This window comes from Dicentrarchus labrax, unplaced genomic scaffold (assembly GCF_905237075.1).
Source record: "Dicentrarchus labrax unplaced genomic scaffold, dlabrax2021, whole genome shotgun sequence".
Lineage (NCBI taxonomy): Eukaryota > Metazoa > Chordata > Actinopteri > Moronidae > Dicentrarchus > Dicentrarchus labrax.
In genome coordinates, this window is record NW_026136703.1 from 11,429,264 (window position 1) to 11,445,632 (window position 16,369).

The following is a 16,369-nucleotide window of genomic DNA, read 5'->3' on the forward strand; positions in this document are numbered from 1 at the left end:
ACAAGTCATACATCTTCATCTGTTCCTAATCTCAAGTAAAGGCAAAACTATTTGTGGCAAATTATGGACCCCAGTTTAGGAACCACTGGTCTGTACGTTCAGCACCAAATGCCATCTCCAGGTTTGAGAGTGTAAAAAGTGTGTGTAATCACACTGCTTAACCCAATCCAAATATATGTTACACAAAAAATGGGATAAGGTGATAAGAATTTAGTCCATCATTTTTTATTCCCATAAACAAATGGCCTTCAGTGCAGAGAATGTCAAGCATTCATCAGCAGTGGCTTGCCGTTTAAAAAAAAAAAAAATACCCCAGCTTCAAAGTCATAGGCAAATATTTCACAATATGTACATTGCTAAAAGTCACGCTGTTCAAGCCATCTAATCCAGAAACAACCCAAACATAAAACAGTAGTAGATGCTCATGAAAAGCAAAACATTAAACAAGAACATAAAACTACAGGACAGAACTCCTTCATATTTGTTTATAATGGCCATATCTAATGGGACAGCTAACACATGTAATGCTTAAACTACCTTTACTTTTGATAAATAAGATATCAGCCATTGGTATTGGTGCTGAAAACACACCCTTAAACATTTCATAAGCACATTTTCACAGCTCTCCTCAGTACATCAGGTCAACATTGCACAACCCAAACAAACACAAATCCATAAACCCTCTTATAAACCTCTTAACACTGTAAAAAGTCAGCCAAAGCACAAACAAATGCTCATCAAATCCCAAGTGGAAGCCGTTTTAGCTCGGGTGAACCAATGTATTTAATCCCTACCTGCATCAAAATGTTAAATCTCTTAGTGGCCGAGTCAAACTTTTACTTCCGACTGTGAGAATAAATGTTGTGTGTGTGTATATGTGTGTGTGTCTTTGTGTTTGTAGGGGGCATGGACATACTCAAATAAAAATAGCATTGAGAATAATCATCCATTAATGTTTTCCATTTGCTTCTTTGCTACTAAAAATGAATTTTCCTAAATGCTCTACAAACACTGACTGGCACACATTACAAAATGGCTAATGAACATGTAAACTCTGGAACAGCAAAGGAATTGCTACACAATTATAAACAGAGAACAAAAGAGAGAAAGCAACTCTGTTGGCTCAGGATATTGACAATACTAACAGCATTAAAGATAAATTGTTTTAAAATAACATAAAGGGGATAATCTCTACTGATCGAATGCTTTAGTTCATAGTGGATGTGGGATAATATGGCTAAAGGTTGTATAGTCAGGACTGGAAGGAGGCAACTATGAACAGTGAACTGTATGTGTATGCTTTGCTATACATGTGCTTGAACAACCTGTGTCAGAGGATGCAAAGGTGGCATAGGAGATTCTGAGGTAAACCCATTGAAGGCTGTGAATGAAAAAAGAAAAAGCATACAGAATATATACTAACATATTTGTTATATATGGGCTCTCCCTAACATCCACCCAACACTCACAGCCACAGTGACATCATAATATACCTACTACCTATTATTGTTGACTACGCTTCTCTCACCTACGCACCTCTCTGGATACAATCAGAGGCAAAGGGCATGAATAAGGCAGGTTATAAAACATAACAAAAACATTTTCCCGTTCCAGACAAACATATTTTAAACAGTAGGGGTCAAAACAAGTACTTTTTTTCAAGACATAATAAGTTAAAAACATATATAAACAATAGAAATTACTTGGCTTCCTTTAAAACCCATTCATTTCTGACAGAAAAAATTAATATAATAATTATATAAACTCTTAACCTATTAAACGTGCAACAATAAAGAAATCCCTTCTCCTTGAACATCAAATCAAAAAGGTAACCAGATGAAAAACTATGTATACACATTATTATGTACAAGTTTTGAAATAAAAGAGTGATATTATATATTTACATACACACATCAGTCCCTGATCGATTAAGGCCAAAGTGCTGTAGATGCACGCGTCACCCACATCACATGTAGGCTGCTGTTGCACTTAAGTGTTCCTCAGTTTGCAAAATGCCAAAGAAGCAGTTATACAATAATACTCAAGGCATTTGCTCTAGTGTCATGTCTTTCAAAACGTATGAAACTAAGCAAACTTTAGCATTAAGAATTAAAACTAGCCCAAACCTCACCGTTTTCAGCAGTTTGTGGTTTCCTTTTTTTTTTTTTTTTTTTTTTTTTACAAAAGCGAGATACCTTTATGTACATACAGTAGAGTTTGTGTGATTGAGTCCCGGTCTCACCACAGCCTTCTGGGACTTCCTGTAACGCCCTCTCGTCCTGAGAGAGTATTTATAGGGAGTCGGGGTGATTCTCTGCCAAGAAACCCACTTTTACCTGCAGATGAATGCAGGGAACCGGTGCACTTGAGTGGACAGTGCTGGTCTCCTCTTATACAAGTGGAACACACAGTGCCAGTGATGGGAGAGTCAGAGCATGCCGAAGCCCTCGCTGCCCTCACTGATGGCCAGCTTCAACATCTTGTGGAGCTCCTCGTAGGAGTCGTAGGTAGGGAGGCACAGCTGGTTAAAACTAGACAGAGAAAAGAGGAACACAAAGAGTCGGCTAATGTTTAGATCTGCATAAAGAATTTATATAACATTCATACATAATGCTATGCGTGATTGAAACTTTTGTGGACAAGGTTTGGTGATGTTCTAGGTTTTTCTTATTGTTAACAAATCCAATGAAAAAGGGAAGAACCAACAATGACTTGACTGTAAGCATTTCCTAGCCTGATTAGCATATTCTTCTGTGCCACATGGCTCCATTGTTGTCCAAGAACTTTTCAAAACAAACACAATCAACCACACTGTTGTACCAAGGTTATTATAGTTACAAAAACTAAACTGAAAACTAAAACTAGGTGTAAAAGAACATTTGTTCAACATGTTCACAATGACATTTTACATGTTGCACAACTCTGGTACATCACGGTTTCTTAACCAAATGATTGCGGATACATTGCTTTCATCATCATGGTGTCTAAGGCAGTTTCTGGTTTCCTCATTTACAACACAATATATCACCATAATTAACATGTATCTATAAAAATGTATAGTTTTCTTTTTAACTCAGAAATGAATAGGTGAATGAAGTAAATGAATGTCAGATTACATGTTTCAATATGATATACATGTTGATATACTGATCATATGACAGATCAGTGCGTTGTATATAAAGAAACCACCACCATGATGAAGGCAAGACATAGTCAAAAACATCTGGTGAACAAAGCACTGTGCACTCGAGTTCTGCACTGAGTACTTTTGCACTGAAGCTCACACTGGAATGCGCCACAATACGTGCACTCTCAAAAGTAACAAACTGTCATAATTATAATGTTAACATGATGATGTTCATCAGGTATAATGACCAATTCACCATCTTAAGAATTAGTAGTAAAAACAAAGTACTGCTGAGAGTGATGGCATATCTGAACAACACTGGTAATAAAGCAAAGGGAACAAATGGAGAAATTGTATATATAATTTTTTGCTGCATTTTCAGTAGACAGTGATAGTGGAAAGATGACAGGAATCGATCAGAGACAATAAAAGTCACCAGGACTCCAACTGGGACAAATACTTTGACCAAATGATGGTGCTAGGGAAAAGTCAGGAGTTTACCAAAGTCATCTAGGAACCACACTCCTGCACAATGTTTGAGCCAAACCAAATAGTAGATGTTGAGATATTCCATCCCAAAAACTCTGACATATTGGTGGGGCTAGAGAAAGAGTTAGTGATCACCAAAATTTCAGTCGGGATCAGAGTGGTAGACCGATTGCCTGGATTTTCCTACTCACCACGTGTGTGCAGTGGGCAAGGTGCTGTGTGTGGGGGCGGCGATGATCTGGAAGGAGGGGCAAAGGGTGTTGAAACCCCCAGGGGGAAGCTGAGAGGAACCAGTGGTGAACTGCAGCAGACGGGCCAGCTCCTCCTGGGTGAAGCTGGACACCACGGCCCAGAACCACTTCATCACCTGTGGCAACAGAAAAAGCACAGACATCATTTTAATCAGCACCCTGCTGTTGGAAGAAAATGGAGACAGAAAATTTCCATGACATACTTTCTCTCTGAAGTGCCACGACCCTCCGACAATCACAGCATGGGCCTTGAAGTCCTGAACGTTTATATCACCAGTGCCACACATCAACAGCTGAAGAGATTAAAAGTTAAAAATTAGAACTACCCGGCGGTGTTTTAAAGATTAGAGGATTTTATTATAAACATCACACATACCTCCAACTCATTCTCATCAAATATGGCTAGCAGGTTTTCTGGAACCAGTTCATTCAAACCTGCAATTGATCAGGAAATTACACTAATTATGTGCATATTACCGGAGATCTCAAATGAGGGGGATTGGCAAAAAAACTGTCCGATTGCAGCTGTGCTAGTTTCCTTACCTTTCAGGAAGTGTTCCACCTCATCTCTCACCTGGCTGGCCAGTCGGTACTGGGCCAGCAGGTTGAGATAATGCATCTTGTTTTCATTGGTAACAGCGATCTGAGCTCCCCCTGATATCAGCTCCACAACCTGGAAGAGAACATGTGGCGGGGTATAAATGTCAGACAGAATACATAAAACAGGAAAACATCATAAGACGTGACAATTATATTATTGTGGGACTGAGAGAAATGGCCAGTGAGGGCGAAATGGCAGGATTAGAATATGAGTTAAACAAGAGTTCAGAAACTTTCTGGACTTGTAAAATCTGTTTATTCAGGTCTAACACGCAAGGCTGTCACGCACTTGTCAGCATTAGAACGAACGTTTGGGCGATTAATCTAAATGTAAAAAAATATCTGTTTGGAGCAATACAAATCTAATTAAAAATAAGTAGGTCTGTTTTAAACACAGACAGATATTGTGTGAGCAACAAAGTTTAAAGAATGCCAAACTCTCCCCATCCACTTTTATGTAAACCCACCACTCCCCCTCTTTAAGAAAAATGAGACGCTTGCCAAACAACCAATATGGTTTATTTTGTTTGGTTTATTGCTCCTATCTCCTGTGAAATTACATCAGGGATAAAAGGGGATGTTCCTTTCCAAAGTGTTGCCTCACCTTCTCCAGCTGTCCTGACTTGCTGTACTTCTCTTCGGCGAACACCAGGTCCATTTCACTCACGTCATTGTTTAGGATGAAGCAGACTTTAGTTTTGTAGAACTCCTGGTCGTCTGTCTCAAAGTACTGTGTGTGGAAAATAAAACGAAAACACAATAAAATGACGTTTTTAAAATAAACACGGCACTCCATCTTCCCGGTGGAAGGATAAGACGATGATTGGGGTCGGCTTTAGTTCTCGACTTTGAAATCGTAGGAAGTTGGATAAACAGCAAAACACGCTGGCTTGTTCTCCGTGAAATAAATAATGCCAAGACAAAAATCCGGTATCTTGGCTTTGCCAGTAATGTTACAGTGATGAGACAGACCAGCTGACACCCGAAGGTTAACATTTCAAAACATGACCTGTACTGTGTTCCATACCTTGTAGTTCATCCTGAGGCCAATGATCTGAGCCAAGAAGGACCGTGTGAAGCGAGCTCTGACCAGCTGTTTGTAGGCGCCACCCAGAGCCGACTCATACAGGCACTTCCCTACAATGCGACCCGCAAACTCGTACATCTTTAGACGCAGGTGCGCTGGCCGTTCAGCATTTGGGTGCACCTAGAAAATGAAGATGAATGCGCTCTTATTTTTAGATACTAAGCATCCATAAGTGATTACTGAAGGTGGAAGTGGTTAAAAAGACTAACATACCAGGCCCTGGTTGTTGTCGCTGAAGCGGGTAAACAGCTGGTTGGAGGTGTCAAAAAGAGTCTTACAAATTAGCTCAAACCACTCCCTGCGAGGTCCTCCCCAGTCCAGAGCTGCAGAGAAATGGCAAAGGTTTTAGCCGTGTGGTAACCATAATGAATTACTGGGTCTGTAATTTTCATTCGGATGTAATTTTAAGACTTCTTTGGTTTTCAGTAAAATGCTTGCTAGAAAAATGTCTGCAATTTCTGTTTACCTTCCTCATCCTGAAACACGACCTCAAAGTTCTTACTCCAGTCTGACACTGAGAAGTTCCTTGTAGCCTTTAGGGACTGAGCAACAGGGAGAGGGACAGACAAACAAGCGTCACGACTGTTATGATTACATTCCTTTTTTCATAATGCACATGCGCTTCTGAAACAGCTTTGTAACAAAGTAAAGCAGCACTCACTGAATCTAGAATGGAGTGACGAGTGATTTTTAGGCAGGTCTTGGTGCGAGGTCTCTTGGAGTGGATGTGCCTGAGTTCACGTTGAAAGAAGTTCACCTTGTCTTGGAAGGTTTCAGAGCCACCTGTGGACCATACCATCAAATTACTGCTGCCGGCTCCACAAAAGACAGTATTTATTAAGTGCCGCTCAAGTACAAAGTAATCACATTAGACTCAAACAAACCAATGTTCTTGTGCAGGAAGCGAATGAAGGTGGCAGCCATGATGTTCCTGTCTTTGCAGCTGAGCTCTACGGGAGGCTGTATCCCATCATCCACCACAAGAGTTAGGTACTTGTGAACCGGGTCAGGACCATAATAGGTAAACTGAAAAGAGAGCAGAGGAATATGTTGAGCTTGTCAAACCAAATGAAAGCGGGCTGTTCTCCAGGGTTTCCTGACGCCAGTTCTTCTTACCTTCGTTCCTGGACAAACACGAAAGGTGAAAAGGCGCCATGGAATAATCTTCAGGTAGAACTCCTTCACGGATAGTTGCTGTTTGACATAAAGTCCATGTCATCTTTCATTAAAGCATGTTGAGTACTGTCCTCTCAAATACAAACTCTCTTACTTTCTATTCACAAACCCCAAAAAGAACAAGGGAAAAAATCTACTACATTTAACTTAACCTTTATGTGCTTACCTTTGGCGATATGTAACAGTAGACCTTTTTTGGTTTCTTGACCTTCTCAGGTTGTCCCTCCACAGGAGAGTCATGCTCATCCTCCTCTTCTCCCATGGAGGGCCTCCTCTGTGGAGCCAGCAAAGAGGAGGCTGGTAACTGCCATGAGGAACTGCTGTAGTTCCCACTGCTGTAAAGGTACGCCTCAAAGTAGATACTTATGCCTGGAGTGGACACATTCTTCTCCACGCAGGCCTTCTCATTCTCTGAAATATGCGTTGAGAATACGAGTATTAGGCTTTGAAAACAAAATGTTGAAAGGCACACTGCATTTCTGGGCCCAATTTCTTCTATCGTAGCGCATTTTTTATTCAGCATGGAAAGGCTGCTCACCATTGAGAACAATAATGTCAAATTCCCCATTGCTGAGTGGCTGGTCCTTGTACGATATGCAGGCCCGGAAACAACCTGTTCTCCGCAGCGTCAGTCTCAGCAGAACCTGGCACTGCTGCTTGTTGAGAGTAACTGACTTACTGAAGCAGTCCTCCATACTGTCATCGTCCACTGTGCCCAGCTGGAAGAACAGGAAAAACTCAATTGAATCCCAGCTCTGGCTTTTGGAAAGGACTGGTAGGAACCTGTTATGCTATACTATAAAGCTAGTGACTGTGTAATTGTGAACAGAAGGGTAAGAAGAAACGCTGGCTTTCATTTTTACAGTTATAATCAAGAAATATATCTTCCAATTACATTTTTCTATGCATAATAGAAAAAGGACTTTGTTGCCTTACAGAGTGCACATGGACGCTGTAGTTGGCTTCATCTGTGAGAGATGTGGAGTTACTGGTGGGGTTTCCATACTCGTCCCTAGGCTCAATCTGCAAAGTGTGCTGCTGGCCATTTGTTAGCACCAGGGTTGAAAAATGGTAGGCTATCTTGGTTTTGGATGGGACAACTGTACCTGAGGTGAACAAAGAAAGAGAAAAATACTCAATCAACACAAACTTGTCAAATCAATTACACAACATGGGTTTATTGTAAAACAGATACAGTAATAATAACCTGGTTGGAATATCTTGTAATAAGGGCTGTAGGCCACATTGAGGCCACCCAGCTTGACGGCAACCTCATAGCGTCCTGCCTTTCGTACTGTGAAGGCCACTTTGACTACATTGGACTCTGGTTCATGCAGAACCTCCTGTGTAACAGGGATGTCCAGAGCCAATTCAATGTGGGTGATGTTGACCCTCAGTCCCACAGGTCGATGGGCCGGGAAAGGCTGGCCATTCTTATAGAACAGCTGAAAAGACAAAGACAAAGTACAAACAAAGTATAATTCAATACAGAGAAAACACAGTTCATTTTTTCCATTTCATGCTGCTTGTGTAAGCCACTTGTAAGACAGTCAGTTACACTACAAACAAAGAGAAATCAATAATCACCTGGACTCTGAAGCTCATAGTCTGCCCCACTTCCTGCGGTTCCTTCCAATCCCAAGACACCTTGCAGGAACGTGGGTCCAGGTAATTCCCTCTGACATAGTCGTAGATGCTGCGGTCACCGCGTCGCCCGGGATCCTCATTCTGCAGGAAGCTGACCACTCTCGCTGCAAGCTCACAGAGGAACTTGATGGTGAAGACAAACAGTATGATGGAAACAGTAATTCCACCTGCAACAAGAAGGGAAGAAGCACAGGAGATAAGCTGTTGGAACATTGTTTGCAATAAAGGCAAGGCATTTAGCAAGCATTGATTCACTACTAAAACAGAGCAAAGACTGGCCGAGGTTAATGGGACAAACATTTTAAAACAAATCCTTGGGCAATTCAAGTACTGGAAAGCACTTTGTAAAACTGGTCGAACCACATCCAGTTTAAGTATATGGTTGTAGGAAGAATGAGTCCCTTTAGTGACTCCAGAACAAGCCACGTCAGTCCAAACCCCTGTCCAAACAGCTAACACAAGACTTACCAATCACGTAAAACATGAGGTCCCTTATCAAGAAGCACAGCGCCACAGTACAGCCAAATATGAGCGCTCCAGCTGAAAAGACAAGCAGACAATGTACCAATGAATAATAATTTAAATGTGGCCAATATTTCCTGTTCTGAACCTGCAGCTTAAATCTTGATAGCTGTGCTTTCTCTTCTTTAAGATACTGTTTAATGATAACATGAACCCAGGCTGGACTTTAGCACCACTATATCTTAAATAGTGTCCTGTCAAATGAAACAATAACAACTGCCAAGTAATGGTATGATATAATTGGCTAGTTTTGAACTTTAGTACGGAAGTTGAAAACCAGGCCGCCCTGGGCAAGAACACTAAGATAACAAGAGTTATTGGTTGTTCATTAGGAATGGTATAATGTAACATTTATTAATGTTATATTGTCCTGGAGTGAATACTATGAGAGAAAAAGACAGATGTTGGGCTGTACATACAGATGAAGCAACACTGAACTTCTCCATTACACCACTTAAGCTACATTCAACTGATCTTATTATAACACCATTTGTGAAAACACTTAGCAAAACCAAGCAACAGCTTATGTTTACGTCTTAAATTGAAATGCCTCCTGACACTCTGCAGCTGTGGAAAGCAACCGACACTAAAAGCATTCGAAGGAAGAAAATGATCAGGATCTCACCAATTGACCACTTCTCATTCAGACGCCTTTCAGCAAGGCTGTGCACCAGCCGGACCTCGTAGTCCTGGTCACGACTCCCCCTGGATGTCTGGAGGATCTTGACGCCTGTAGACAACCTTATGTAGTCTTCGTAGTAGTAACCCCAAGCAGCTAGAGACAGCTGCAGTTGACTGTCAAACTGAGACAGATCATCCAGATTCATACAACCCAAGGTCTTCAGTCTGCAGTGGAAAGAAAAGTGAAAGTAAATGAAGTAGATAATAGGCGGCAATGCGTAATTACTTTACAGCCTCTAAAGTACATTCTTTAGAAATGCAACCCTACGTGTGCTATGTTGCTCCACGTCTACTGAGCAAGACTGCTGACATCACTTTGCAAAACAGGTTGTTCCACACTGAAAATAAACACTTTTTGTGAAACTCTGCATGAAGACAAGCCTCAATCTTATCAGCTAAGCTATGCTCTGTCAATAGGGAGTAGTGAGATTGTGTAGCATGTTTCATTTGGCCTCTGTACAGTAAGGCTTTATTACACTGTTATGTTATGATAAGCTGAGCAGTTAAATTGTTGTAACCATTAAAACTGCAACCTAATCTCCTATTGTAACACAAGATTGAGAGTTTGGCTGTTAACACTAGGAACGTGCTTGTGCTCGAATGAAACTTTCATGGTGTGGTTATCATACACAAAAAGATGGTAGCACACAATATTATCTCAATAATTACTAAAATCGGATTCTCCAGTGACTAAAAACACACGGAATGTTTTTCATTTTAAAACACATTTCAAACCATAAATCTCTTAAACATGTGAGTTTTCCAGTTTTTAAAATTTTCTCTGGCAACAAGACATCTGTTAAGCAAAATGTGTACAGGTATGCAGCGGCATCACAGTGAGTGGCGGGTGATAATGTAAAACGGAATCCTCTTATTATTTACTTATAGTACATCATTTTTCTTTTTAAAATCAGCCCACTACTAACTACAATATTTCTGAGAGGCCTCTGTGAGTCTGCAACCTCAACTTCCAAGCCAAGAAATGAGTGCAAAATCATCTTCTGTTACTACACAGTTAGTAACTCAATAGACGCTCAGCCATAACTATGTGAGTGATAAAGCCCAGTCAATCAAAATGGCAACGGGGGCTGCGATAGTGTGACAGTCACGACCTTCAGAAATTTGACGCCGTTTCCCATTAGAAATGTCCTTAAAAACATGCTAACTATGACATTAAGATGCGTTTGAGAAACACAACTGACCTTTGGAAACATTACAATTGACTTTCCTTAAACTGACAAACAGGCAACATCTTGCAACTACTTATCACAACCGGTTCTGATAGGATCTATAGACAACACCCAACACACAAACACAAACATCTGCATTGCTGCAGGGTCTCATACTAACAGTCTCTAAAGAATACTTTTTACTGCAGTGACCCTCACAAACACTGCAGCTCCACAGCTCTGTGTCAGCAAACTCAGCTAGCCATGAAATGGAGAGGCTGCCCTCAAGTGGACATAAATAAATATAGCCTGTGTTAGTGTTAACCAGCAGAAAACATGAACATAATCAAATAACCAATTTAAGACACTAAACAAAAACTATGCTGTTAAAAGTCTACATTAATGAAACGCCAACAAGTAATTGTTTCTGAGGACGACTTTTTGCCAGATTGGGGTTGAAGTTAAAACCTTTCATTGCTTACGTATGGTAATAGTGCTCCAGGTTCTGGGAGCAAAGCCACTCCTGGAAGGCAAAGTCTCGGAGCAGCTGGATGTGGGCCTCTGCAATTTCCCTCCAGCGCTGCTGTTCCTTCACCACCTCTTCCAGACGACTCAGTACACTCAGACTCAGTTCTTCCAGCGTCTGTACATCTGGATGACACATGAGTAACACATAAAAATCCCCAATCACATGCTGGCAAACAAATCAGCATCAGTAATGCCCCAGCACGGGCTCATACTCATTAAAGTCTATTAGAATGAGTATTTAAGCCTGTGCTGATTGTCTATGCATGCCATATTTATCTCATAAGCCTAAATATTCAGTGTTCAAAACTAAAAAAATTTACCAGGGTCAAAGAAATAAGTATCACAATCTCCTTGCATAAAACATAGTTCAAGCAAAAGCTCATGGTTTGAGAAACCATCCTAACCATAAAGTTTGAAGCAATACTAATCTGTCTTGCAGAAGTGTCCCTCTGCAGGTCAGTGAAGGTACACCTGCTTCCTTCACCCTGGATTATACCATGAACCAAACTCCAAAGCTGCAGTGGTCATGTAAATATAAAATAAAAATGACTGTAACCCACTGACCTTCCAATAAGTGCCTGTATTGAGTGAGGCTATGTCCTTGGAGCCATTCCTCAATCTGACTTTCTTTTCCTTTCTTCCAGCGCACTTCCCAGAAGAAGATCCACGACAAGGAGAAGAAGAGTAAGGTCAGGAAGAAGCGGCGGTCCATCAGACCATCTTTCAGCCTTCACTGAGACCCCTCCGAGCTCAAAGGAAAACTGCCACTCACCAGGGGGCTACTCAAGACTCCTACAATTGAAGATGAAATTGCTTAAGCTCAAAACAACTAGACCAAAATAAAGAACAAAACACTTTTCAACAACCTTGGTTAAACAGGTGGGAAATGATTAAGCCTAAGAGCTCCACACTAAACTGCTCTGCCAAAAAAAAGCATGAATATTTAAGTGTCACCTTGGAGAAGTGTTGGCTGATGGGAGAATAACATAACATGTAATCCACAGCACTGAAATATGCATGAAGAACTTGGCTAAAGGGTGGTCCTAACACTCTCATCAGCCTGTGTTTATCCAGGACGAGCTATCGAAGTCAAAGAAACAGAGTCAACTGCAGTCTCATTACACTCAATCCCCTCCAACAACAACAGCACAGGTGATGGGGATGGTACTGACAATGATGAGCTAGAAACGTGCTAGCTCAGGTGTCACAAACAACCGGATACCTAAAAAAAATAATAATAATAACCTTAACCACTCAGCTTAACTAAAGTTTACCGGACAGCTGCTTGAATAACGTTTCAAACCCAGTCAACACCGGGAGCGGAACATAAACGGGCTAGCTGTAACATCATCACTTATCGCTGGTGTACTGACAGCAGGGGCGCAAGGTAAAGCTGGAGGCTAACGCGAACTGTAAACATCATACTGACCGAACAACAGCGCGATGCTAACAGCTAGCCAAGTTAGCCAACAATGTCAGCGGTAATTTCAGAAAGCTTCGTCGCCAACCCGAGGCGGCTATCAACGGGCACAGCACAACGTGTTCACAAGACGCCGCTTGCAAGAGCACAACGACGCAAAGAGAAAACTGCAAATGTTAAAATGCCCTTAACAGATGCTATTAAACACAGCAGCAGCAGCAGCTACCTTCGTCTGTTAGCTTAGCAACCGGAAAATGCGCAGAAAGGGTGTCGATTTTTGATTACGTCACTGTGGATACACGAGGGGAAGGGGAGCTAACGAGACCTGTGCTCTTTACAACATGGTATGTAACCTCTAACTGTGTTACAGTGACACAGCTGTCCTGATAAGTGTTGTACGCTACATTAGGATATTGTGTCCATCGTTAATTTGGCGTTGACGGTTTTTTTTGGGGGGCAGGCAAGCCACTGAGCTAAGTTAGCTAGCCTAGCACCTTAACGTTAAGTGAGCTATTCCTACACGTACAGCTGCTGAAAGGAATACTCATCTTATATGTATATATATATATATATATATATATATATATATATATATATATATAGTTTACATTATTTACTGTAAAGACCTTAGTCACAATGTTTGTGAAATTCAGTCGTTAGTAGTTTACCTGAAGTTGCGACCACCTGTGTTTAGCTAATGAGTTTAGTGTTTGTTTTGTACTGTAACATTAGATATGTAAGTCAACTTCCTATCTAAAGAACGGCTTCAATAATGCCAGTAAAGTTCAGTTTTGTTTCTGTGTGGTTAACCTTTAACATTTTATTTAACATTGTGTTTAATCAATAGAGAGCTTGTCTTGTAAGGTGGTCTCAGCCCCTCCACTTACACAGGTCTACAATAGATACTGTTGGTTGTAATCAGTTGTGTGTGTGTTGTGTGTGTGTGTGTGTGTGTTGTAACTTGTTCACTCTAGGGGAAGCAGAAAACAAAGAAGTTTGCTGCAATGAAGAGAATGATTAATCTGAAAGATCACAGAATGTGAGTTTTAGTAATTGCTTTCTGTTTTTCTAACCAAAGTCACCCCCGATCTTATCCATTAGCTCTGTCCAGCCTTATACTCGCACTGATTCTCACATACAAATCAAACAAACCAAAATATTTAATAGTTACAATGGGAATCTTAAAGATCTGTGCAGGCACTCTAACTATCTGTTTGTTTTTGTAGAAAAGAGAAAGACCGTGCTAAAGGAAAGGAGAAAAAGAAGAAAGACCCCTCAGAGCTTAAGGAGAGAGAAGTGTAAGTTGGCCACACTTAGATTGAATGATAACTTATGTTGTATAGCTCCTTAACTTGATTTCTTCTTAATTATTGTGCAGGCTGAAACACCCATCATGCCTGTTCTTCCAGTACAACACTCAGCTTGGTCCACCATACCACATTCTAGTCGACACCAATTTCATCAACTTCTCCATCAAGGCCAAACTGGACATTGTTCAGTCTATGATGGATTGCCTGTATGCAAAATGTAAGTACCGTTGCCAAGTGGTTTGTAATAATGAGGATACTAAACCTTTTTTCAATCTAACTATTATATAGAACGACTCAGAATTAACATTTTCAATACATTTCAATTTTTTCCTGCACTTTCGTCCTATCCAGGTGTCCCACAGATCACAGACTGTGTCATGGCTGAGATTGAAAAGCTTGGAATGAAGTACAGAGTTGCACTCAGGTACAATCAGAATCAGAAATACTTTATTGATCCCCGGGGTGAAATTTTCTCATTACAGCTGCTCAAGGTGCTCACACGACATTAAAGAAAATAAATAATAATTATATTACAAAATCTAACAATATATCTAGAAATAGAAAAAAGAAAATAGAAATGTATATGAGGTACAATATGCTTAATATAATATGGCTGTGGGGACACAAACCTGTTCTATTATTATTCTGTTATCGTTATAATTACATTGTTGTTGTTGTTTTGTTTTTGCAGGATAGCCAAGGATCCGAGGTTTGAACGCCTGCCGTGCACCCATAAGGGAACATATGCCGATGACTGTTTAGTCCAAAGGGTAACACAGGTAATGTGCTTTAATGTACAGCTGTTGGTATACATACGTATAACAGAATGTCAGTGTTCACTTAAGGATGAATAGTAATGAACTTTTTTCCACAGGGGACATTTTGGATTGTTATAGCAGGAAAAGCCCAGGTGTAATTGATAAGATTTAAAACAACTGTATTCCATTAGGTGAGCTAGTTTAAGGGTTATGTGAATAATACAGAGGTGTATAGTATTGAAATACATAACAATTAAATATTACTATAAAAATAGAAGTGTTACAGATGATTGTGAGAACTATGAAGTCACGTAATGTCCTTGGTATTTACATTTCTAGGTTACTTGTACAGTAATTTATGTTTTACTTGTAGAAATGTGTCCAGAAAATGTATTTCTATTCATTGTATGCAGAGCTGATAAAATTATCATTCTCCTGCTGTCACTGTGCATGAAGGTGCACAACTTTGCAGCAAGCTCAACACACTTCTAATAAAGGTTGAGGACAAGCCAACAACAGCTTTTACTGGAAGTAATTGTAAAACTGTGAAAGTCAATGCTTTTCAAACCGTCACATTACATTGTCCTTCATTCTAGGAAGAAACAAAGCTATCAATAACAACACAGTAATTCATGCAATGCTTGTAAACATGCACACAGATTTAAAAAAAAAACAACTTAACAGTTAAGTTAAAGCAACACATTAACCCCAGACAGCTAGATAGTGTAATAACTAGATTGGTTAGTAGTAACTCAGTTAGTTACTGAACTAAACAGCTGTAATAACAAGGACATTTGGATAGCAGATTAAATATACTGATTAATAACTGCATGGCCACTGATTTGACAAAACAAATGTTTTGGATGTAACAATGTTGGTTAAACTGCTCTACAACCTACCTGGTGGCTGCTACTAGCAAAAGGACCACACAACTGACATGAACTTCTGGTGGCACAACGGTCATCATTTTGTTGTAGTTAAGGGTACATGTATGTCATGTAACACTGTAGTTTTGGCACTTAATTGCATATATGCATATATTTCCACAGCACAAGTGTTACATTCTGGCTACAGTGGACAGAGATCTAAAGAGAAGGGTCAGGAAGATCCCTGGGGTGCCCATCATGTACATCTCAAACCACAGGTAACACTGTTACACATTTATCTTTAAATATGTGACTTTATATGCCTTTCGTGTGTGTGCTTTTTTTGCATAAAATGCAACTATGCTGATTTTTATTTTTATTTCTTTATTCATATAGGTACAATATTGAACGGATGCCTGATGACTACGGTGCTCCAAGGTTTTAATATCTCTCCAACTGAGCTAGACCTGTAAATAGACTGAAGTTTCCTGTTTAAGATTGTTTTTCCTTTTATACATATCAGAAATATTGTGAGGGTTTAATGTTTGGTTTGGTAAAGATGGGATGTGTTTGATGAAACTGCAAATTACTTTAAGTTTTGTTCTTATAAAACATTGTGTTACAAGAATAAAGGAATTGTTGCACTGCACATCATCCTCAGTCTCCAGGTTTTTTTTCCCCCAGCACCCCAAATGTTACGTTTATGTGTAAAGATGCTGATTTAACATGGGAAACATA

At 40.1% G+C, this 16,369-nt stretch overlaps 2 protein-coding genes across 3 annotated transcripts; one reads left to right on the forward strand and one right to left on the reverse strand.

The window, feature by feature from the left end:
* Positions 1-203: 203 nt before the first annotated feature.
* Positions 204-12,957, reverse strand: arel1 (apoptosis resistant E3 ubiquitin protein ligase 1). 2 transcript variants are annotated; one of them, XM_051396170.1, is made up of 22 exons: positions 12,924-12,957; positions 11,842-12,069; positions 11,232-11,400; positions 9,525-9,745; positions 8,846-8,917; positions 8,318-8,544; positions 7,938-8,175; positions 7,667-7,836; positions 7,269-7,449; positions 6,897-7,141; positions 6,671-6,748; positions 6,439-6,580; positions 6,216-6,337; positions 6,021-6,096; positions 5,768-5,877; positions 5,495-5,674; positions 5,072-5,197; positions 4,411-4,540; positions 4,244-4,302; positions 4,071-4,160; positions 3,808-3,983; positions 204-2,531 (listed from the first exon to the last, which is right to left on the reverse strand). In XM_051396170.1, the coding sequence occupies exons 2-22, from the start codon at positions 11,987-11,989 to the stop codon at positions 2,429-2,431; spliced, it is 3,063 nt and encodes a 1,020-aa protein (XP_051252130.1). In that variant the 5' UTR covers positions 11,990-12,069; positions 12,924-12,957; the 3' UTR covers positions 204-2,428. The 2 variants fall into 2 exon arrangements, with proteins under 2 accessions (XP_051252130.1, XP_051252131.1); XM_051396171.1 differs by lacking the exons at positions 11,232-11,400; positions 12,924-12,957 and having other exon boundaries at positions 11,842-11,987.
* On the forward strand, positions 12,899-16,280 carry fcf1 (FCF1 rRNA-processing protein). Its single transcript, XM_051396184.1, has 8 exons — positions 12,899-13,041; positions 13,672-13,736; positions 13,924-13,995; positions 14,076-14,224; positions 14,359-14,431; positions 14,699-14,786; positions 15,815-15,909; positions 16,028-16,280. The coding sequence occupies exons 1-8, from the start codon at positions 13,039-13,041 to the stop codon at positions 16,074-16,076; spliced, it is 594 nt and encodes a 197-aa protein (XP_051252144.1). The 5' UTR covers positions 12,899-13,038; the 3' UTR covers positions 16,077-16,280.
* The last annotated feature ends 89 nt before the right edge of the window (positions 16,281-16,369 follow it).

Coding starts and splice junctions, on each gene's coding strand:
- arel1 (XM_051396170.1), bottom strand. CDS start 11,989: ATGGACCGCCGCTTCTTCCTGACCTTACTCTTCTTCTCCTTGTCGTGG. Junction 8,918..9,524: donor GAATGAGAAGTGGTCAATTG/GTGAGATCCTGA, acceptor TTGTCTTTTCAG/CTGGAGCGCTCATATTTGGC. Junction 2,532..3,807: donor TTGCCCACTGCACACACGTG/GTGAGTAGGAAA, acceptor TTCTCTGTCTAG/TTTTAACCAGCTGTGCCTCC.
- fcf1 (XM_051396184.1), top strand. Junction 13,737..13,923: donor AATCTGAAAGATCACAGAAT/GTGAGTTTTAGT, acceptor TTGTTTTTGTAG/AAAAGAGAAAGACCGTGCTA. Junction 15,910..16,027: donor ATGTACATCTCAAACCACAG/GTAACACTGTTA, acceptor TTATTCATATAG/GTACAATATTGAACGGATGC.